The 22,373-nt window shown below is 34.2% G+C and overlaps 2 protein-coding genes across 5 annotated transcripts; both read left to right on the top strand.

Moving 5' to 3' along the window:
* The first annotated feature begins 3,816 nt into the window (after positions 1 to 3,816).
* LOC132610704 (uncharacterized) lies at positions 3,817 to 6,220 on the top strand. Its single transcript, XM_060325062.1, has one exon. It carries the CDS (start codon positions 4,205 to 4,207, stop codon positions 5,885 to 5,887), a length of 1,683 nt encoding a protein of 560 aa, XP_060181045.1. The 5' UTR covers positions 3,817 to 4,204; the 3' UTR covers positions 5,888 to 6,220.
* Positions 6,221 to 8,201: 1,981 nt separating this feature from the next.
* LOC132610014 (bet1-like SNARE 1-2) lies at positions 8,202 to 20,700 on the top strand. 4 transcript variants are annotated; one of them, XM_060324265.1, is made up of 6 exons: positions 8,202 to 8,450; positions 10,988 to 11,144; positions 13,619 to 13,675; positions 13,803 to 13,862; positions 13,999 to 14,084; positions 20,282 to 20,700. In XM_060324265.1, exons 1-6 carry the CDS (start codon positions 8,437 to 8,439, stop codon positions 20,307 to 20,309), a joined length of 402 nt encoding a protein of 133 aa, XP_060180248.1. In that variant the 5' UTR covers positions 8,202 to 8,436; the 3' UTR covers positions 20,310 to 20,700. The 4 variants fall into 4 exon arrangements, with proteins under 4 accessions (XP_060180248.1, XP_060180247.1, XP_060180250.1 ...); XM_060324264.1 differs by lacking the exon at positions 8,202 to 8,450 and having other exon boundaries at positions 10,953 to 11,144; XM_060324267.1 differs by lacking the exon at positions 8,202 to 8,450 and having other exon boundaries at positions 10,953 to 11,144; positions 20,197 to 20,700.
* The last annotated feature ends 1,673 nt before the right edge of the window (positions 20,701 to 22,373 follow it).

The following is a 22,373-nucleotide window of genomic DNA, read 5'->3' as shown; positions in this document are numbered from 1 at the left end:
CATTGTAAATATCATTTGACAAAAAAAAATAAATAAAAAAAATTAGACATTTAGAACCTATTTATCAAAATGTGTTTTTTGAAAAAGGTATTTTTGGAGAGAAGCAGTTCGTGTTTAGCTAATTAATTTGGTGTTAATATTAGAATAGTAATTTATGCTTGGCCAAAGTTCCAAAGCGCTTCTATGGATCAAAAGAATGGGGGTTACTGCTAACAACTGGGATGAATTTATGCACTGGACCATCACTAATAGCAAAGGTAAAGCTTAGAATGCCCAACTCTTTAAAATGGTTTTTGCTGAGGTTATCTACTCCCTGTGAATGGAAAGGAACCAGAGACTATTTGAACAAAGGTGCAACACTGTGGAAAAATGGCCAAGGATCTTGCATATGTTTGTATAGTTAGAGCTCCTCATGGGATGCAAAGACTAGTTCATATTCCAGTTTTAGCTAGCTGCTGATCGATCCTTTTAGGTGTGTTTTTTTTTTGAGTTGATTGGAGACCCTAGCAAGCTGTGTTGGCTTTGGTAATTTTGTAATGTCTGCACGGATAATTAATAAAAAGATGTTAGTTATCAAAAAAAAGTTCCAAAGTGCTTTTGGTATAAATATTTTTTTTTTAGCTTTTCAAAAACAACTTATGTTACTTTAGAAAACAGCTAGGTTTGTCTAAAATTTTGGCAAAACACCTCAAATTTCTAAAATATCCACTTTTTGAAAAGAAAAAAAAACTTTTAAGCTTCTCGTAAACTTGGCCAAACAAGCTTCTTATTTCGTTTCATGTACATACTTCTTAATTAATGTAGTCACTTAATAATATGAGTTAATTTGTTGGACTAATTACCTTCAACTATTGGGAAGAATGTCGTGCAAACGAAACTTATCGGCTATGCTGATCATCAAATATAAGAGTGAGCCACTTTTCATACTATCAAATTGATCTAATTTACAAAATTGTCGTGTTTACTTTATTGATAGTTTCTCTTATTTATGTTTGTGGTTCTTGCAAATTGTCATATTCGTTCAGTTTAGCTGAATAATATCGTCAAATTTACTCTTATTGTTTGTTTGTTATTTTTTTTTCCTGCAAACATGTTTGAGTCCTTTAGTTACTCGACATAGGCACCATTACATAATTGATAAGATTGTCTAATAAAAAAATATTTTATCCCTACTCCAAAGGAACTAGAGAAAATCGTATTCCTTGGAGATTTAGAAAGTATGAAGAAGATGAATTTAAGCAGAAAAAAGACAAAATGAATAATGTAACTTTTTATACGATATTTTATTAGCACTTGATGTTCATATCAAATCAAGAAATTTAATCTAACTAGTTACAATTTAGAATAAGAATTTTATATCACTTGACCACAATTAAATAATATATATATATATATATATATATATATAAAAGACATTTTAAATTTATGGATTTAATACTTATAAACACTGAGTATATATATAAATTTTGGTTCTTTTGAGTTCAGAAAATTTATTTTACTAAAAGAAAGGACAAGTTTGTTTGGCCACTGCAAAAATAGCAGGCTTTGCTTTGTGACACAGTGCTCTTTTGTGGCCTATTTGACTTTCCAAAAACATGATTGTGAATTTTACAGCAGTTAACTTACATTGAGTTTCCTTCTTCAAATTTGTGCGTACTTTGACTTTGGAAAATGGAAATGGCACTTACAGGCACTACTACATATTTCTGACTTTGAAACTGTTCCTGTAAAAATTACATATGAAATTTAACCCTTTCACACTCTTCTTCAATAAATACACTTCTCCCTGTTTTTCCTAAGTTCTTTTTTTCAACTCTGAAGTCAAATTAACTTATTTGTTAGAATAGAAAAGCGGTATTACTGGATTACTGCCTATCATCCGTCTTTAAAAAGAGAATTGGTAACTCTCATTTAAAAGTCTCATTCAACTAATATTGCACTAAATCATTACATATCATATATATATATATATATATATATATAAAAGCAGGCAAAGGGCCCGCTAATGTGACAGCATAAAATCTCAAGATCACATTTTTTTTCTCCTTTCTTAAACTCTTTCTCAATCAGCCAGCACATAAATTGGGGGGAGGAGTAAATATTTGGGATTTGAGGAAGTAATATGTCATAAATAGTACTCCTATTAGCTAACCGAAAGTACTCCTACAATTAAAATAAAACGCCTTCCTTTAAAGCAAAGGACCTTCTATTTATAGTATTTACCCAATTTTAAACCAAATACAAGCAGATATACGCTAAACTTCAATGAAAATTACTTCTTTTTCTCAACTAGGTTCTACATAGCTGTATCTAGATAATTATAGTAATGATTGATACTGGTCCAGTTGATTTTATATTTGACCGATGCATATTATTCACAATAAACTGCCCATAAATAATCTTCTTATAAGTTATAATCACCTCTCAAATTTGGGGCACAATCAATTTTTCCACTACTTTTTGCTAACTAAAAATAACACAGTATTATCGAGTAAGATACGGAAAAATTATGAAAACAGCAAATAATAATCATACTTTTGTAAAGACTTTCTTGTGCTAAAGTTTTACACATTATTGGTAAAACAAATAAGACATATTTTTCTTAGGATTTGACTTATATATATTGATAATATAGATATAAGAATTGAGTAATATAATATAGTAGGTTTATCCGTCTTATTTTATAAGTTATTGACAACTTCTCCGAAAAATTACCCGCTATTATTTTTCAAACGACTTGATGATATAAAACTTATTTTCCACCATCATAGTATATAAGTTAAAATCATTTTTTTTTATAACTTGAAAGACTATTCTAAAGGAGTAATACAACTTATTAAACTTTCTTATCTTGCTTGTCCTTGATCCCGATTTGGAAAACATGAAAGACCACTTTTACAACACCATATTGAATTTCTCCATGTGTCTATTAATGCGTACAGCTGAGATAGTTTCAAAATTATGTCCCATTTTTTTTTTTTTTATAAAAAAATTCTCTATATATCTTTCTTTTGCAAATGGTACTAAAAACTTTTGAAATGAAAACGATAAGGCTAATGAACAGAATTTTGCAGTCAAAGATTTTTTACACTCGATAAAGGAAACAAATTCTAAAGTAACAAACTATAACCCACAAAGGTAACATATGATTGCCCTTTTTCTTCTTTTCTTTGAAGTTTGTTAGAAACTTTTATATTTTAAAATGTTTTAGTCGTAAACTTTAATTTTATTTTTAATGATATATTCTGGTGATGAAGACCACTAGATATTGAAAATAATATAGATCACCTCATACTTCTTTCGTTTTAGTTTATGCTCGTTCAGAAGAGAGTGACACACTTCTAAATTTAAAATAATGAACTTTATACTTCACATTTTATTTTTTATGAGAAACAATTATAGTCATATAAATGCATTTACATGTTTAAGGCAGTGACAGAGCCACATGCATCCAAAGAGTGTCAACGGACACCCCTTCACCGAAAAATTACACTTTGTGAATACGTATTTTTTTTTTATGTATATATACTATATGTTGAACTCCCTTAATTTCGTCGCATATCTCCTTTTTTATATTTTAACACCCCTTATTAAAAATTTTAATTCCGCCACTAATTTAAGTCATAAGTTGAAAATACTTTAGTTACACAAATGTATACCAACATATTTTAAATCATTAGTTTTAAAAGTATTTCTTTCAAATATTTCTTTTTAAGTCGTACATGATTCAAATTATCTCACATAAAATGAAACCGAGCAATTATATGTATTTATATTTGTTTGGGATGATGTTGGTACAGTTGTAGGGGGTAGGGGGTTGCGTGGTTAGGGGAGCTTTAAGCTTTGGCTTCTTCTTCCTCTTCAAAACTAGCATTACCTTTTCAAAAAAATCATTACAAATTCTCACACGCAGTGCAAAAAAGCTCTCTTCTTGAAAAAACCACTCAATAGTTTCCTCTTCATTTGCATCAAATCAATTTCATTTTGTCACACATTTCACACCATGCGCATTTCTTGAACTCATTTACATTGTTCCCACTTTTTTCAGCACCAAAAATCAATGAACACACTTTCAAAATCCCTTCTTTTAACCCTTCATTTCTTGACAACTTTAAAATAATCCCTTCAAGTTTCTTGTTTTTTAGCATTGCTTTACTTCAATTAACTCCTCTCACAGATCTGTTAAAACCCCATTTCTTGAAAAATGGTGGCAGAGCCTTGGTGTTTGAGGATGGGAAATCAGGTAAGTACAAATGTGAAAAAACACTCTTTACTTATTGATAATTCAAGAAAGTTAACTATAAAGAAACAAAGCCAACAAGAAAAGCAAGTTATAGGTATATTATCATTTGAAGTTGCTAATATGATGTCTAAGATTATTCATCTTCACAAATCTTTAACTGATTCTGAGATTTTAAAGGTTAAAAATGAGATCTTTAAGTCTATAGGGATAAGGGCTTTAGTTTCTGATGATGAAGAGAAGCTTTTAGAATTAGTACTTGTTGAAAAACTTGATGATTTAAATAGAGTTGCTAGTGTAGTATCTAGGCTTGGAAAAAAATGTACTATTTCTCCTTTACAAGGGTTTCAACATGTGTATGGGGATATTATATCTGGTGTAATTGATGTGAAGGATTTGGGATTTTTGGTTAAAGATATGGAAGGGATGGTTAGGAAAATGGAAAGGTATGTGAATTCTACAGCAAGTTTGTATTGTGAAATGGCAGTTTTGAATGAATTGGAAGTTGCAACAAAGAAATTTCAGCAGAATCAGCATGAGGAGAGTCGAAAAGCTTTCGAGCAGAAGCTTGCTTGGCAGAAACAAGATGTGAAGCATTTAGAAGATGTTTCACTTTGGAATCAAACTTATGATAAAGTTGTTGAGCTGTTGGCTAGGACTGTGTGTACCGTATATGCTCGGATTAGTACTGTGTTTGGAAGTTCCCTCATAAAGAGAGACCTTTTAAGGAACAACAATGGTAGCTGTCGAACAGGGCCAATTGAGAGAGGAGTGTCGGGAAAGAGGAGCATAAATGATAATACTCAAACGAAGATTGGAAGAAATGAAGGGAGCCTATTTGGTACCGAGAATTTTAATTTTGCTTGTGGAATGGGACCGGGGAGGCTATTCATGGAATGTCTAAGTTTGAGTCCAACTTCACGAACGGATGTTGATAATGATCTTGGGACTGATGATAGAAGTAGTCAGATATCCGGATGTTGTAGTGTTTCAAGTGGTACGAAGAGAGAGCAATCTAACATTTCTGGTAGTGTCCGTTTAAGCGGAGATGCTAGACAGCTAAAGAGTTTTGTGTCCGCCGCTGCAAAACATGGTCCCACAAGTAGGATAACGCTGTATGCTCCTCCTACAACAGTCGGAGGCTCTGCTTTAGCCTTGCATTACGCAAATGTGATTATTGTTGTAGAAAAGCTGCTTCAGTACCCGCATCTGGTTGGTGATGAAGGGAGGGATGATTTGTATCAGATGTTACCGACAAGCTTAAGAAAGACCTTGAAGGCTAGTTTGAGATCTTATATGAAAGGATTAGCCATATATGATGCGCCTCTCGCGCATGATTGGAAAGAGAGACTTGAAGAGATACTCAAATGGCTTGCACCTTTAGCACATAATATGATCAGGTGGCAAAGCGAGCGGAACTTTGAGCAGCAGCAGATTGTTAAGAGAACTAATGTTCTCCTGCTTCAGACATTGTATTTTGCGGATTGTCAGAAGATGGAGGCAGTAATTTGTGAGATTCTTGTCGGATTAAACTACATATGCCGGTTTGAGCAACAGCAAAATGCTTTATTGGACTGCACCAGCAGCATCGATTTTGAAGATTGTATGGAGTGGCAAATGCAATTTGGAGGTTCTTTTCATTCGTGATCACATCGTTCTAATTGGAACACGTAGTGTGGTAATATTTTAATTTGATGAATTTGTATGGTAGTTTAGAATTTAGTTCGACACGATGCCAACATCAGAGATCCAGACATTAGACAGATGTCTAATGTCGGGATCTCTGAGGTTGATTTAAATATTTCATTGCAAGGACTTCAGAAGTACATATTTATGCAGCTCCACTTAATTGCAGTTTAAGTTGTATATGTTTTTCCTTATTTCTTAATCCATTTCTATTGTTAGCAAGGATTGAGATAGTCAGCAGATTATCTTTTTTTTTTTTTTGGTTGAGGTAAAGGTACTTTAGTCAGCAGATTATCACTGTGCTCTATTTGATCCATTATCCTTTGCTATAGTTTTAGATCCAAGATTTGTCAGCCAGAAACTTTTCATGATTAACAAAATCCAGAGTACTGAATGGATTCATTTCTGCAAGTGAAAAACATACTTGATTCATCCAATGTGTTATATAAGTAGTGTACTGCTATGCAGTTGAAACTGATGATTTTGCAAATTTGAAGAGTTCTGGTAGATATTTCTTCCAAGGTTAGCCATGGTGCTCTTCTCTATGTCGCAGAAAAGTATTTCTATGATGTTTCACTGTAATTTGCTCTTGCAACATTGATGTATGGGTGCATATGAGTCTTTAAATTTGTTGCGACGCTAGAAAGGTTGCTCTAAAACTGTATCCTCTCGTTTTTTTTATTCGATAAGTTAAAGTCTTATTACAGCCAATACTAAGCTGGTACTGAATCTGTGAATCATATAGACACGAAGAAAGACAGAAGCACGACTTGTTTTACATCACAAAAATTCGAAGATTCTAACTAGTCGAGCATATCAGTCATACACACTACATAATTTCCTTTCATCCAGCATTACAAATTCTAAAATATCGTTGTCTTTAACAACAGCAAGCATCTCCTTCTCTTGGTGGAGCACATGTTTTCATTCTTGAATAAAAGAAGCTAGCAGTAATTAATATTCTGCATGAATTCTCAGGCGCATATTATCTTTTCAATAGCTCCATTGACAAAGCATCATGCCATTGTTCACATGAGACTTCTCATGGCAAAATTTTCTTTCTTGTATCATGCAGCCATATAATTTTGTGCACAAAGCCAAGAACAGGGGTATTCTTAATTAGAGGTCTCGGGTTTTAATTCTGGGAATGAAATTGTCTTTGGTAGGGAGCGCTTTACCCCAAAAGTGGACTTCCCTGCACGAATCTGGATTAGTCGGTCACGAAAGTGATCGTGACATCGGGTAGAAAATAAAAAGAATTATACTTCCTAAAGGAATATTTTCAATTCATCAACCATATTTAGCTTTCATCTTTTTTATATCTTTTTCTTTGTGATGATGCCATCTTTTCTTTTCCCCTTTCCAAATAAGGTTTTTATCATCCTTAATTTCTCCATTAAAATTGTGTAGCAGAGTTTTTGGCGATAAACTTTGAAAGAGATGAATTACCAGTTAAATTTAAAAAGAAAATGAATACAAATTAGATGAAGGCATTATGATAATTGAATGAGATAGAGATGTAATATCTTTCATTAGAGAGGGGTAAAAAAGCATTTTACACATTTGCCTCTTTTCTGATTTGAAGTTGTGCACTTAAGGAAGAGCAGTTTTTAACTCTTCATTTCGTTTTCTTGTTTTGAATTTTTTTCCCTAGTTACCAAAAAAGGCGTTCTGGTGCATAAATCATTTCGCGTTAGCAGGTTCAAGAAAGGGCCGCACCCGAAGGAGCGTGATATAGACCGTCTAATACAAGCATTAGTGTCGACTTTCAAGGCTCAAACCCGTAACCTTTAGGTCACACGGAGACAATTTTTTCCTTAGTTACCAAACAAAAAAAATCATTATTAAAGCAAATTAACGAGTCAAGACAATGTATACCACTTCCATTCATTTTAGAACATATCAAAGAAACAAGAGGTAAAAAAAAAAATGATTTGTCACTTATCTACGTTAATTTAAGACAAGTTTTGTGTTGGGTCATGAAGAGTCTGGATCAGAATTTTATATGAATCAATAAATAAAGGTTACATGTTTCATTTAAATTTAAATTAAATGTCATAATTATATCGTTAACGGAGAGACAATTTTAAGCATGAAAACAACATTAAAAGCGTATCTAAATTTGATCCATAGGCGGAATGAGGATATGTTTGAGTCATTGTAAAAGGTAAAGAGCATTTTAACCCGGTAGAAGCAAGGACAAATTTGATCCAATAAGCAAAGGGACATGTTTGACCCTTTTCAGAATTTAATACAATAACATGTTATTATTATTATGGAACTGGCCAATAGGTGCACCGACACGCAATATTACTCTCTCGTCAATTTGGTTAACTCAAATTTCAGTTCACATTCCAACATTTCCAATTCTATTCGTATTAATTAATCACTCCAGATCTACACTTTGCTTCCCAAAATGCAGTTCTTATTCTAATTATTATTACAGATTTTCGACTCTTCTTCTGGCTTCTAGAATCTTCCATTTTTCCTAGTGCGCTGGAGATTTTGAAATGAGTTATCGAAGGTAAGTCTCTGTTCCATTATTACATACATATATTAACATTCGCTATAATTATATACATGAATTTGAATTGAATATATGTTATTGGGAATACTATTTCTGCATTTGTATCTTTATACTCTCCCCTGCCAAATATAATGATGAATAGAGTTATTAAGCCATCTAAATTTGACATTCATGTCCTAATTAATTAAGTTGAAATCAAATTTTACCTACATAATGTGTATTATCATTTTTATAGTTAAATGTATAGAAAAGCTTCGAGAATGATATGTAAAACAGTAGATTCCCCTAATAGTGACTCTGTCATATAAAATGAGACTTAGAGAGTAGTTTGTGTTCCTCTTTTTTTCTTTTTTTTTTCATTGTATGCCATTTTGCTGTCAGCAATTTGGACTTACTTTTTCTAATCAACAAGAAATGCTAAAATTTGTTCCCTAAATTGGTATTTATAACATTTGTGAAATGAAACAGCAGTTAGTTCCTGTATTTTTAATGTGTTGAAAGAACAAGTTATCGGAGAAAGCATTTCTTACTCTTAAGATTTGTAGCTTTAATGATTCTTTTACTGCTAAAATAGTTGTCAAATGAGTATTCAGAGTCAGATCAACTGTTGGGTCTATCTGATTAACTTAAACTTGATCGTGATAAACTCTTGTTTCCAGGACAGTTGAAAGTAGTGAATATTTCTGTATTCTCTACTCCCCCTTGGATAACTAAGCAAAACATGTAGTGGGGGTTTATGCAGATCTGAGACACTTTAGGGAAGAATATTATTCTGTCTGCATGTTATATCAATGATAGGTATTCCTTTGTTTCAACTAAAGAAAGCTGAGTTTTTGCTGAGACTAGAGAAACGTGTCATTAGATGGCCTCTATGCTGATACAGTTACCATGAGAAGCAAACCTTCTGTCGGGTGTCAATGTGAATGGCATGTCTTATTTCTTTCTTAGATTCAAATTTTTACGTGGAATTTGCACTCAGCTCATAGTATCTCCTATAAATTATAGGTAGTGGCACTTTAGATTATTCACAAAATTAAGAAGTAGGAGTTTTCATGTCGAGTTCACCATTGCCCTCATATATAAAAGGCGTTCAAGAATCATGCTCTTTACCTTAGAGTTATTGGTATTTTTGGAATGAAAAGTTCCATCTTTGGAAAAAGCGACAATGTTCAGACATCAAACAAGGAAAGGAGAGAAAACTTTGGGTTGGAGGGATTATCAATTTAGTGGCACATTCATCTGACCATTTGCTGCTTAAAAGATAGGTAGATGCCCCTTTTCTTTTTTGGCTCAGGTTAAATCATTGCTAGGAAGTTAGTCGAACAGCTTGGTCTCAGAAGACATGAGAATATACTTGAGAGTAGTTGAAATAATTCTTTCAAAGAATATGTCGAAACAGGAACTTGTCTAGTCCTCAGGAGGAAATCAAATAACCACAGTGTAATAGATGCTTAAGACCAGCCTACCAATGTTAAGATTCGGTTGAATGCCTGGGAAGAATAGTTCATGGTTGTGACACTTTGATGGATAGAGATGCCAGTTTAAATGCTAAGAAAGGATTGCATTTCAGTTATCATGATCTGATTTCCTATGTGCCAAGTGAATGCTCTTTTTGCTAGGTGTCTGCTCCGAGGGATATATGTGATGTACTTAAAGAAGCAATATCTGGTTTGGACTTTGACACTCTGGGGAACATGCCTAGTATGTATTTGACTACTCTGAAAGAGAATGTCAAATGTGAAAATTATGTACTGAAATCATAGATTGTCAAAAGTTATCTAATGGATACAGGGGAGTCATATCGATCCAAGCTGGTTTGGAATTGACATAACTGATTGATATTTACGGACACTTCGGCTAGTTATCAAGCTTTCTTGTAGGAGTAATATATTTTGAGCTGTGATACACGGACCAGCTATTGGTACATATCAAATGCAGATAGATGTAAGTAATTAGTATGGGAATATGTAAGTTTTGCTAACTTATAGTGTAATTTGAAAAATTCATACGATTTACTCATATCCATATGTCAAATGTTTGACATGGTTACATGAAGGCAAGCGAATGATCCACGTAACACTGATTTTGGAAAGTAAAAATTCAATCCAATAGTCTCTCGATATGGGGGTAGGCTGTGGTATAAATTGTGTCTTCTTTAGGGTATGCGTTCATGCTGCAAGCAATTTGTGCCCAGGATTGCTCCTGATATTACAGTATAAAGGTCTCACGTCTAATTTTTGTTATCTGGACTTAAAAACTTGTACTCTTTCTCATATCTGCATAGGCACGAGATAAAGAGCTCGTCCTTGCCACAACCTCAAAATTAATTATTTACATAAAAAAGGACAGAATACGAGGCCTGTCTTAATCTATATCGTCAGAGGCTTTATTTCTATTGTTGGTATTTATCACCCTAGGGGGTTCTTGTACAATGAGATACATAGCAAAGAAAGTTGTTGTTACCTTAATACCCGGAAGTCTGTTGTTCTTGTCTGATGACCTTAGATATTGCATATGAACTTCTTTGTCTACAGGGATCATCGAGCTCATAGAGCTGCTCTCTTTGATAACTATGATAATATTGAGGAAGGTGGTATACGGGCTTCATCTTCCTATCCCCGTGATATTGATGAACGAGATAATGACAAAGCTGTGGATAGCTTACAAGACAGAGTCAGCTTTTTAAAGAAAGTAAGTTCTTGCTATGCTTCATTTATTTTCTTCCCTCTTTTTCTATGTTACCCTCTTTCTTTGTTTTAGAGCATACCGTCCATTGAGTAGCTGTGGTTTCTGTTCAAGCTTCGTTACCTCTGAAATCATGCGGAATTTTCAGCAAGTGCCAAAAGTTACCCTAAAGGGTTTACTTAGGAATCATTTGGTTCACATACTAGTTATGTGTGGATGTAAACCTATAATTCAAAAAATAAATAACTTATAATGCGACAACAACAACAACATACCCAGTGTAATCCCACAACAACAAATAAATTATAATGCAAGAACTGCTTATACAATGAATAGTAATGAAGAGATTGTGATTGTTATTGTTCTGCGATGAGTGGTAATACAAGGAATATTATGTAGGAATTACGTATTCGAAGAATATTTTTGTCTTTTAATACTCTTATCTTGGTATTGGTAATACATGTATTCCTATTCTACATTCTATCCGACATAAATTAATGCACATATCTTCACATAACTTATTATGTATATTATTTTGTACCCCCCACCAAATGCTGCATTATTATTGTGGGGGGTTATATTTCCTAATCCCTCCAACTAAACACTCTATTAATCTTTCTAGGATTTTATGTTGATTATTCTCCCTAATCCCTTAAACCAAATGACTACTTAGTTATGTTGTATATGATCCTTGGTGGTGGTGCACTAAATTCATCAACATTATTTTGTAAATAATGCAAGTATAATTCACTTCGTAGTCAAATTGATAGCTTGCACCTAAAATATGTACACAAATTTAAACAAATAAGCCAAGAGTGTATCCCTGAAATCACGCTTTCTTCTTACAATCTTTGACAATGTATCCGACATACACCTAATATTTGAGGTATTCTCATATTTTCACACTCTCACTCAAGCTGGAGCGTATATGTCATATGCTCCAAGCTTGCTGCAAATGTATATAATCCGAGCTCCTCTAAGGGTAAGAGTAAGAACATCATCCAAATAGTTATTTGAACTGATGAAGCTGGTGGCAATGCATCAAGACTATCTTCTGCCTAATAAAATAACAATTCACCTCTTTATGTTTCGTTCTTTCATGTAAAACTGGATTTGAGACAATATGAATGGCAGCCTGATTATCACTTATCAGCTTCATCTGTTTGAAACGACAAGGTCCGTTGGGCTTGAAGTGAAAAGCAAGAAGTGACGCGCACAATTCCTTGAAATGAAGCACACAATTCACAAAAATTAAAAAAATACCAAATGTATATGAAATTAGTGCTATAATGTTCAAATTGCAATTAAAATATTTCAGCATTTTGTATACAATGATGTCAATATTGATCCAACTCCTTAAGATTGAGATCTGAAGAACTGACCTCTTCCCATTGAGATTACTTTGCATGTCATTGTTGAAGCGCACTCTTCTATGAAGCACATGACTTCACCCATGAAATGCTAACCGCCGCTTCATCTTGCTTCATCGCTTTAAGTGACGAAACCATGACTCTCAATAACACTGTCCATCACTAAAACTTTTGAGTTAAATGTCATTGGATCTGCAGAGTAACCATCACAAAATTTAGGTAGAATTTAAGGTGAACATTATTTCTGTGGAAAGAAGAAAAAGAAATGCTAGAACTTTTGAAGAGCACATGGCCTATATACATGGCATCTATCTTTAATCTACCTGACCAAAGTGCTCTTGCCTGTAATTTTGATTGATTACAAACTAATAATATCATTTAAGGAGAAAAATACAGTTCATCTTCAAGGGCTATCACTCAGTCCTTATGTGAGATGTCAGTGAAGGATGGTCCCAGATGGTTGACTTATTACTGCAATATGATGACCATATTGTTATGCTGACAATTCGCTAACAGTTTGTGATTGAACTCGAATTTCATGCTTGTGTCCACGCCAAAGGTAGGCTTCATTGCCATCTCATGGACCACATTGTCTGATGCTACTGTTATTTTTTTAATAAGTTGAATAGCTTCATTAAGAAACACCAACTGACAAAAAATAAGTACAAGATGTGCACGTGACTCTGCTTGAGTCACACATTATCTTCCACCAAGGTAGACCAACTATCAGTATAACATGGTACTTTCTCCTTACACCAAAAATACAAGCGACTCTGAAAATCAGGAATTTGTAGAAACAATGTGTCCTTGGTGTTATTGACCCTCTGGAGGCTAATCATTCATTGTCAAATTTCTGGTGCTACTTTCACTGGAAAAGCTACATTCATTGTATGCATTTTTGTAAATCCTTTGCCTACTGAAGTTGCATAGGTGCATAAAATAATGTATGACATGATGCTCAGAGCTATGTAACTGAAAGCTGTTCTGTTGTTGTATCACATGTAATATTCTTAAGCACTAATGATATTGGTTGTGGAGTTCCAGCATGTCTGCTATGTATTGTTAAGGTTCTTCGAGGCATTGATAGTTAGTATATTTGCACTTGGACAGTTAACAGGTGACATACATGAGGAGGTGGAGACCCACAACAGGATGCTAGACCGAACAGTAAGCCGGCTAGTTTTCTGAATCTTTTTTGTACACTACTTATTAACTTTTTAAGTAAGCTGCTAGTTTTTAGATCCCTTTCATACACTATTTGTTAACTTTTCCTTTCTTGGATTATTTCCATTAGGGGAATGAGATGGATTCATCTCGAGGAATTATGTCAGGAACCATGGATCGGTTCAAGATGGTAGGCACATGTGATATGTTATGTTGTTATGCCATGTGTGTTTGTGATTGTGTGGGACATACTTATAGGATATGCTATGTTTTCCCGTGATTTCCTATTATCAGATGCAAGTCTAACAATCCTGTTACTTTCTTAGGTGTTTGAGAAGAAATCAAACCGGAAAGTGTGCAAACTTGTTGGATACTTTGTGCTTTCCTTTTTCCTAATATACTACATATTTAGGTAAGTATCTCTACCTGGATTCTACAGTTAGCATTTTCAATATGAGACACTAAATGCAAAGACTTGCGTTTATATATACACCCCTAAAGTGAGAAACCATGTAACTTGATTTATTCTTCCATCTCAAGATGGAAATCCTAAAGGTAAATCACCTTATTTTTCTAAATGATTCTCTAACTAAACTAAAGTTTGGAAAAATGACGAGTGTAAATGGACCTCTGATTTCTCATCTCAGACATTCACTTGCCTTTGGTAGATAACTTTGTTCGTAACGATTCACTTCCATTAGTTGCCTTAAGATGCCATCCATGTTTTTTGATTTGGATTCCTGCTGACACTGTTACTTTTTCTTCTTTGGATACTAACTTTTTGTTGCCAATTGCTAATGAGACTGAGACTATAGGTGTGATATGATGATATGATTGAGGCAATTGATGGCTGTCAATGAGCCTATGCTAGAAACCTATTGAAATCAATGTAGTAGAGCTGGGTATATAACCATTTTTCATCCATGATGCATGATATGCCAACCTTATTGTATGAATTGACTATAAACTAATGAGGGTGGTAGTCAAAAGCTTGAGTTATGGCGAAATGCTTTAAAGAAAATTGATTTTAGAATGAGTAGAAGTTAAGAATATGTACCGCAGTTTTGAGCTAGTATCAGAGGTCTGAAGTTAAGATGAGATTAGACAGGATTTTTCGATGCCTAATATCTACACTCGATGTTTTATCATTACTTAGTAAGAAAATATATCCAGGATAGTGGCATGTTAGATGAGGAATTGAGGATATAACATAGAGAATTAACTAGGATAGTTGCAATGAAGAAGTGCTACCAGAGTATTATACGATAAGAGGAAACTTATCAAAGTGAAATTCTAGTTCTACGAAACAGTTTTTAAGATCAACAATGCTAAACATGAGTGAATGTTGAGCACTTAAGGTCCACCATATCCACAAGATGAGTGTCGGAGAAGTGCGTATGTTAAGATGAATGTGTCGTTAGGCAAGATTAGACATGATCACATTCAGCAGAAGGTGCAAGTAGCACAGATACCGGATAAAATGAAAGAAGGCCGCTTGAGATAGGCTGGTCATGCCCTACATCAACATCCAGATGCACCGATCTATAGGTATGAAACCATAGTTATTGAATGTGTTATAAGCGGCGAGGTAGACCTTCAAACTTAGCAAAATATTAAACTAAATGGAAGAAGAAGATTCACAGAGGAGAAACCAATTAATTGAGAGTAAGGGTTATTTTACCTATAAAGAAAAAGCATTTTTTTATAATTGTGGTGTTCAGGCTAGCTTGGAAGCTTAGTCAGGCTAGGATGCTTACTTTAGATCCAATGTTTGCTAGTAGTATTAATCTTGTTAGAGATTTGTATGTCAGTAAAAAATGCAGAGAACTTTCTAGCACTGTGTAAAGTATTTGAATATCTTGAGACTAGTTTAAATGAGGCAACATGGAGTTATGTTGCTCAGACCCTTCACTTTTGCTGCCGCACCCTTGTCCGACACCAACACCGACACCGACACCGGATTCGTGTCGGATCTGGTCAAACGACATTGGATACTTTGACCAAATCCACGGACCAATCTGAGAAAATATTTGAGGCCAAATTGAAAGAAACGGAGAGCTCTTGAAGAGTGGACACTTATTGTATCTAGAAAAGTTTCAAGTTAATTAAAAATTAATATTTAATTATAAATGAAACATAACTATAAAAAATTATTTTTGTTTTTTATTTCTAGGCATAGATTTAGTTATTTTTCTTATAATTTTGAATTATTTTAGCCGAATCCCCGCACCCGTATCCGCACCTGGATATGTACCCCGGAATCTTAAAATTTAGATTATGCCGAATCCGACCTCTAGATCCGTACCCTTATCCGACACTCGACACCGAGTCCGAGCAACATAGAATGGACAATGAGGATTTATATAGCCGACCTCAACTAGTCTTGTGATTGAGATGCAGTAGTTGCTGCTGTCATTATGGTCTGGCATGTCTTGGTATGAGTATGACCATTTCGTCTGGAATATGTCAGTGGCACAAAATCTGGCTGTTACCCTAATTAAACCAATGTATTAGCTTGGTATGTTTATGTCATCCTCAGAAATTCAGTGGATTGCCTTAAGAATCATTTCATTGTTTCCTGAAAACACGAACCATGAAACTGGTGGGAGGTATACCTGTTAACCGGGTTAACCGGAACCGGACCGGTAACCGGTTAGGGAACCGGCCGGTTTCCGGTTAAAAAACCGGAACAGCTTAACCGGTTTCGGTTTACCGGTTTGAAATCCCAAACCGGAACTGGTCCGGTTCAAAGTGGTTAAAACCTTTTTTGTTTTTTGTTTTTTGTATTATATATATAGTATTTATTAGTATATTGTAGGTATATTTACATATGTTATACAAGTTTATAATTAAAGTTTAAATATTTACTGACTAACAGGCTAACAGCAAGTCAGCAATACAGAATAGTGCTTTTCGTATACATATATATGTGTAACTTATATATATGTATAACTTAATATACTTATATATACTTATATATATATATATATATATATATATATATATATATATATATATATATATATATATATATATATATATATATTATAAGTATATTCTTAATATATTTTAGTTATTTTTCAAGTATATAACTTTCTAATTTTTAATTTAAGTAGATGTATATTATAAGTATATTCTTAGTATATTTTAGGTATATTCCTAACTTAATAAAAGTAAAAATATGAATACAAGTAAATAGAAGAAAGCTCAATGAGCCATATATTTTATTCATTCTTGGATAACATTTATTTGCAAGTTGTATTTTTTTTTTACTTGCAAATAATACATGAGTTGTACAAAAATAGTAGAATAATAAAATCACCAATTTTGAACCATTTCGTTAATTTCCCCCACATCATATTCGGTCATGGAAATATCTTCAAAGTCTTCCATTTGGTCCGGTCCACTAGCTATCAAATCTTCAATTTCTTCCTCTTCGACTTCCTTCGCTTCTAAGTTTTGGTTGCGTCGCTCCGATCTAATCCAATCGCGAATGCACACTAGTACTTGCAAGCTAAAGCCGGATAATGAATGTCTATGGTCTCCAATTTGCTGTCTTCCTTGGCTAAATGCGCTCTCCGAAGCCACGGTTGATACTTGAACCGTAAGGATATCTCGAGCCATTCTTGAAAGTACCGGATAACTTGCCTTGTACTTCTTCCACCATGCTAAGACGTCCAACTCATCCAGTTCCTTGATATCCACATTTGGCTGCATCAAATAGAAGTTATATTCATCAAAGTTTGCAGTAGAAGAAGAAGTTGGCTGTGAATGTAAAACTTTTAAACCCGACAAACCCTTTTTGCTACTCTGAGAAGTAGTAGGGCGTGGAGCAACAGGTGTAGCACGTTCTTCCAAACTAGAATAATGAGTAAAAACTTTTCTAAACTCATCATCAATAGCGAGATCGACTTCAGCTAAAGATGGTTGAACTCCCTCTTCAATTTCTAAAAATGTATAAATTTGACTAACCAAACTTTTAGTATAAGACACTTTTAAACAAGGATTTAAAAGGGAACCCAATATAAATAAAGTTGGGATGGGAAAAAAATACTTCTTAAATTTGATTATCATTTCAAAAATAGCCACTTGATAATCGGGTTTATATTTATACTCTTGTAAAACTCTAGCTATTTTCGCTAAGTAGGTTGAAATTCCGGTTACCGTGGGATAGAATTGTCTAGAAAAAGCAAGAGTTGCATTATAAAAAATTTCTAAGAGGTCAACACATTCTTTAACATCTTCCCAATGCGAATAATTTAACCAATCATCACTATCAGTATTATATTTGTTGTGAACTTGTTGTATGGGAATTCTATACTCATATGCTTGTTGTAGCATAATGTAAGTGTAGTTCCACCTAATCTCAATTTCTACTTGAGTTTTCCTAGGTCTAAGGTTATTTTCCACACAAGCATTCTTAAAATCTCTAATTCTTCCCCTATTAGCATTACAAAAAAGAAACGCAACAGCATTTCTAACTTTTTGAACAGAATCATCAAAATGCACAAGACCATCTTTAACAATTAAATTTAAAATGTGACAACTACATCTTACATGAAAAATATTTCTTAGAGGAGGGTTTATTTCTCTTTTTAAAAGATCAATTGCCTTTGTATTATTAGAAGCATTACCTAAAGCAATACAAAGTGTTTTTCTATAAATGTTAAAAAATCTCATAATAGTAGATATTGAATCGGCTAAAAATTTTTCATCGTGACGATCTTTTCCTTCGTCATATAAAAAAGCTATAATTCTTTTTTGCATAACCCAGTTGTCATCAACCCAATGACATGTAATAGCAAAAAAATCTAAATGGTTAATACTAAGACCCAAATCAGCGGTAAGACAAACATTACAATTTAAAGAATTAAATACATGGCGCAAATAAAATCTATATTTTTTAAACAAATCTATAACATCGGCTCTACAAGTACTTCTAGGAATACCCTCAAATAACAGATTATAACAACGTTGAATGTAAGTAACAAACCTCAAACCCGAGGGAAAGGAAAATGGTAATCAATCATAAGCTACCATTTTAGCTATTTCTACGCGTTCTTTTTTCTTGTCATACTTAAAATTTCTACCGGTTCGTGGGTCTATCGTCATTTGAATCCCCCCCACATTTGAACCCGTTTGCTCTCCCCAAACTTCCATATGTTTGGTTCTCATATGAGCATTTAGTGTACCCGTTCCACCATCCTTACCAGTTCCTTGCTTAAAACTAAATACTGTCCACATAGGGTACATGTAGCTGATTGGTTTTTCCTATTCTTAGTTATAAATTTCCAAACTTTAGCTGTTGGCTTACGAGTTCTAGGCGGTTTGTCTTGTGTGTGTGATTGGGCAGGACATGTATCTCCTATGGGATTTTCGGGGGGTTGTGTTTCTTCATCATCATCATCTAAGTCTTCATTAAAAGTGTCGATAAAATGTTGTTGCATTGCCTCATGTCCTAAAAGTGGATTATTTCCACCAACATCAATACTTAAATTAGGTGTTTCTTCCACAAATGTTTCCTCATTAAGTGCACCCCTAACAATACGACTACTACTATCGGCATCACGTCTTAATCTCTTTGACATTATTAAATAGAATTAATTTAAATCACAATCAAATAAATCACAAGAAAATAAATTACAAAAATAAATTACAACAAATTAAATTGCTAGAATTAAATTGCGAAAAATAAATTGCTAGAATTAAATTGCGAAAAATAAAGATAGAGTTGGAATGAAGGTACCAAATTGCCGGATTAATTTCCAACAAAGTGAAGGCGGCTAGAATTGCAAATCCACCAAAGCTACTTCGGATTGTTGCAAAATTACCAACTCCACCAACAATATTATAATTGCAAAATTAATAATTGAAAGTTGAAACTATAATAAGACTTTGTGGCTAATTATTGCAAAATAACTATAATTGAGAGATTGAGATTTGAGAGAAAGATGAAGAAGAGTGAATTGGTGTGAATTAAAATGAAAATGAAGAAGGGTTTATACTTTATATAGGGGTGGGGGATGGGTTAAAGTGTTAAAAAAAAAAATTGGGGGCCAAAAATTAATAAAATGACCGTTTGGCAACGACCATTTTTGCAAATGGACCGTTGCCAACGGTCCATTAACGCACAGGACAGGCGGCCCAACGGTTTTTTTTTTTTTTAATTTCACCGGTTCGATTCCGGTTTTACCGGTTTAACCGGTTCCAATTTCAAAAATATCGGAACCGGACCGGTAAATTTTTAAATGGTTAACCGGAACCAGTTAATCGGTTCTACCGGTTCCGATTTAACCGGTCCGGTTACCGGTTTTAACCGGTTAAACCAAACCGGTTAACAGGTTTAGTGGGAGGTAGATGAAACATAGAAGTATTCTTAGAGCCCGTTTGGATTGGCTTATACGTTGCCTATAAGCTGTTTTCAGTTTTTTTGAGTGTTTGACTGGCTAGCTTAAAGCCATTTTGTGTTTAAAATAAGCCCAAAAAATTAATTGAGCCTGTTTGGATGGGCTTATCTAAAGCAGCTTATAAGCTGAAAATAGCTTATAAGCTACTTTTCTTAAGCCCATCCAAACAGGCTCTTAGTCTTTTTTGTTTTCTTGCTTGCAGGTTTCTCATGTATTCCATGTATGGTTGAGGCAGGATTACTAAGATTGTTCTCCAAACTAATTGGTCACACTACAATACACGACATATATAACTGGCATCTTCTTCAATCTTATGGGAAAGCTGGCACAGTAAATTGTATATTTCGTGTTGTGTCAAGTCATACACAGCTGATGTTTGCAGTGAAAAGGAACAGAGACAATTCTTTGAAGTTTGAATTTTTCTTATAGAAAACAATATGCTGTAACTTGACAATGAATTGTTGGTTTTAGACCTGTATAGTAAGCGTATTCCCATGCTATGCTGATGATGACTAGTATTTTACTGAAAATATTTTAAAGTCAAGTGACTTTTACCAATGTCATTGTGCAGGCATTATTGAACGGAATTTGTGCAAGGGAAACCTTAAATAATTGTTTCTTTGATAGGGAACTAATATTTGTTTAGTTACAACAAGGTTTTGAATGTTTGACCTGACTTAGGGGTGGCAAATGGGGTGGGTTTGGTTTGGTTGAAAATGATTTGAAAAAAAATGGGTTGGGTTTCAAACTGCTCATATTTTATGTGGTAAATATGAGTTAGGTGATAAATGGCTGGGTTGATTATAGGTTAATCCATATTATACAAATGTAATATTATTTTAAGTGTATGTTTATAATTTTTTTCTTTTGTCAAGTTAAATTAATGTTTTCATATAAATTTCAGGGGTGGGGTGCGGGTAAGATTTTTTTTTTTTTGGGGGGGGGGGGGGGGGAGGGAGTGGGCGTGGGGGACCAGAAATTCTTTTCCATTATTTATAAATTTTTTATAGAAGTAATATATATGAAAATAAATTTGGGGGGGGGGGGGGGGGGTTCGTGGAGGGGGTGGGGCGGGGTAAGAATTTTTTTTTCCCATTTTTTATAAAAGTTTTATGAAAGTAAAATATTTGAAATTAATTTTTTTTGGGGGGGGGGGGTTATCGTGGGGGTGGGGGTAGGGATCGGAGTGGAGGTAAGAAAAAAATTTCTCTTTTTATATAAGAAAAATAAAGTATATGAAATTAAAAAAAAAAGTGTGTGGGGGTGGGGGGCATGGGGGGGGGGGGGTGCGTGGTGGAGTAAGGGTTGTGGTGGGAGTTAAGAAAGAAATTTCAAAATTAGTTGTTATTGGGTCTAGTGTGTATTTTTATGGATACTCATATTTCATTTTTTTGCGCAGATTGCCCTTCTTTTGGCGTGGTCTTTAAATTTTGCCCCTCATATTTGTGGTCTGTAAATTATGCCTCTCATATTGCTGGTCTTTAATTTTTGCCCTTCGCATTGCAACTCTGAGCGTTCATGTAGAAATCATGAGGTTCTAAGTTCGAACCCTTGCTCAAGCATAAATTAAAAAAAAAATTGCAAGGCAAGGTTTGGGTCGCGTGTATACTGGACCCGGCATACTCATGCCTTAAGGGCAGACTTGGCATAAGTATGCCGGGTCCGGCGTAACTTTGGTAATTCCTTAACAAGTTTATGCCGGTGGGGGTAAACTTTTATGCTGGACTCGGCATAAACTTGTGAAGGAATTACCAAAGTTATGCCGGACCCGACATACTTATGCCAAGTCTGCCCATAAGGCATAAGTATGCCGGGTTCAGCATAACTTTGGTAATTCCTTCACAAGTGTATGCCGGTGGGGGCATAGCGAAATTTAAACTCTGCCTTGCGATTTTTTTAAAATTTTTTTGACTGTGTAGGGGTTCGAACCTGGAACCCATTGGTTTTAGCCGAATGGCAAAATTTAAAGATTTCAACTATGAGGGGCAAAATTTAAAGATCACCCCAAAAGAAGGACAATTCTGCGAATTGCCCCTCATATTTTACCCATATTTTTATGGATTAAAGAGAGGCTTGAAGTCCATATTTATCCACCTAAAATATGAGTGACCCAACTCACTAACATATGGATAAAATGAGCTAATTTTCTAAATATGGGCTCAAATTGCCACCTCTACCCTGACTATTTCTCATGAGAAATGATGAAAGGTTAATGTCTCTTCTCGTGTTTAAAAGATTGCCCCATAAACGTAGCTTTCAACCTTTTGTTTTTTAACGTAGCTTTCAATTTGGTT

The sequence above is a fragment of the Lycium barbarum genome, chromosome 9 (genome assembly GCF_019175385.1).
Source record: "Lycium barbarum isolate Lr01 chromosome 9, ASM1917538v2, whole genome shotgun sequence".
Taxonomy (NCBI): Eukaryota; Viridiplantae; Streptophyta; class Magnoliopsida; order Solanales; family Solanaceae; genus Lycium; species Lycium barbarum.
This window is presented reverse-complemented; position numbering and strand designations above follow the sequence as displayed.

Bases quoted from the DNA above. Each gene is read 5' to 3' on its own strand.
- LOC132610704 (XM_060325062.1), top strand. From the start codon at position 4,205: ATGGTGGCAGAGCCTTGGTGTTTGAGGATGGGAAATCAGGTAAGTACA.
- LOC132610014 (XM_060324264.1), top strand. From the start codon at position 10,968: ATGAACTTCTTTGTCTACAGGGATCATCGAGCTCATAGAGCTGCTCTC. The intron at 13,863-13,998 runs GTAGGCACATGT...TTACTTTCTTAG, and splicing joins CCATGGATCGGTTCAAGATG to GTGTTTGAGAAGAAATCAAA. The intron at 14,085-20,281 runs GTAAGTATCTCT...TCTTGCTTGCAG, and splicing joins CTAATATACTACATATTTAG to GTTTCTCATGTATTCCATGT.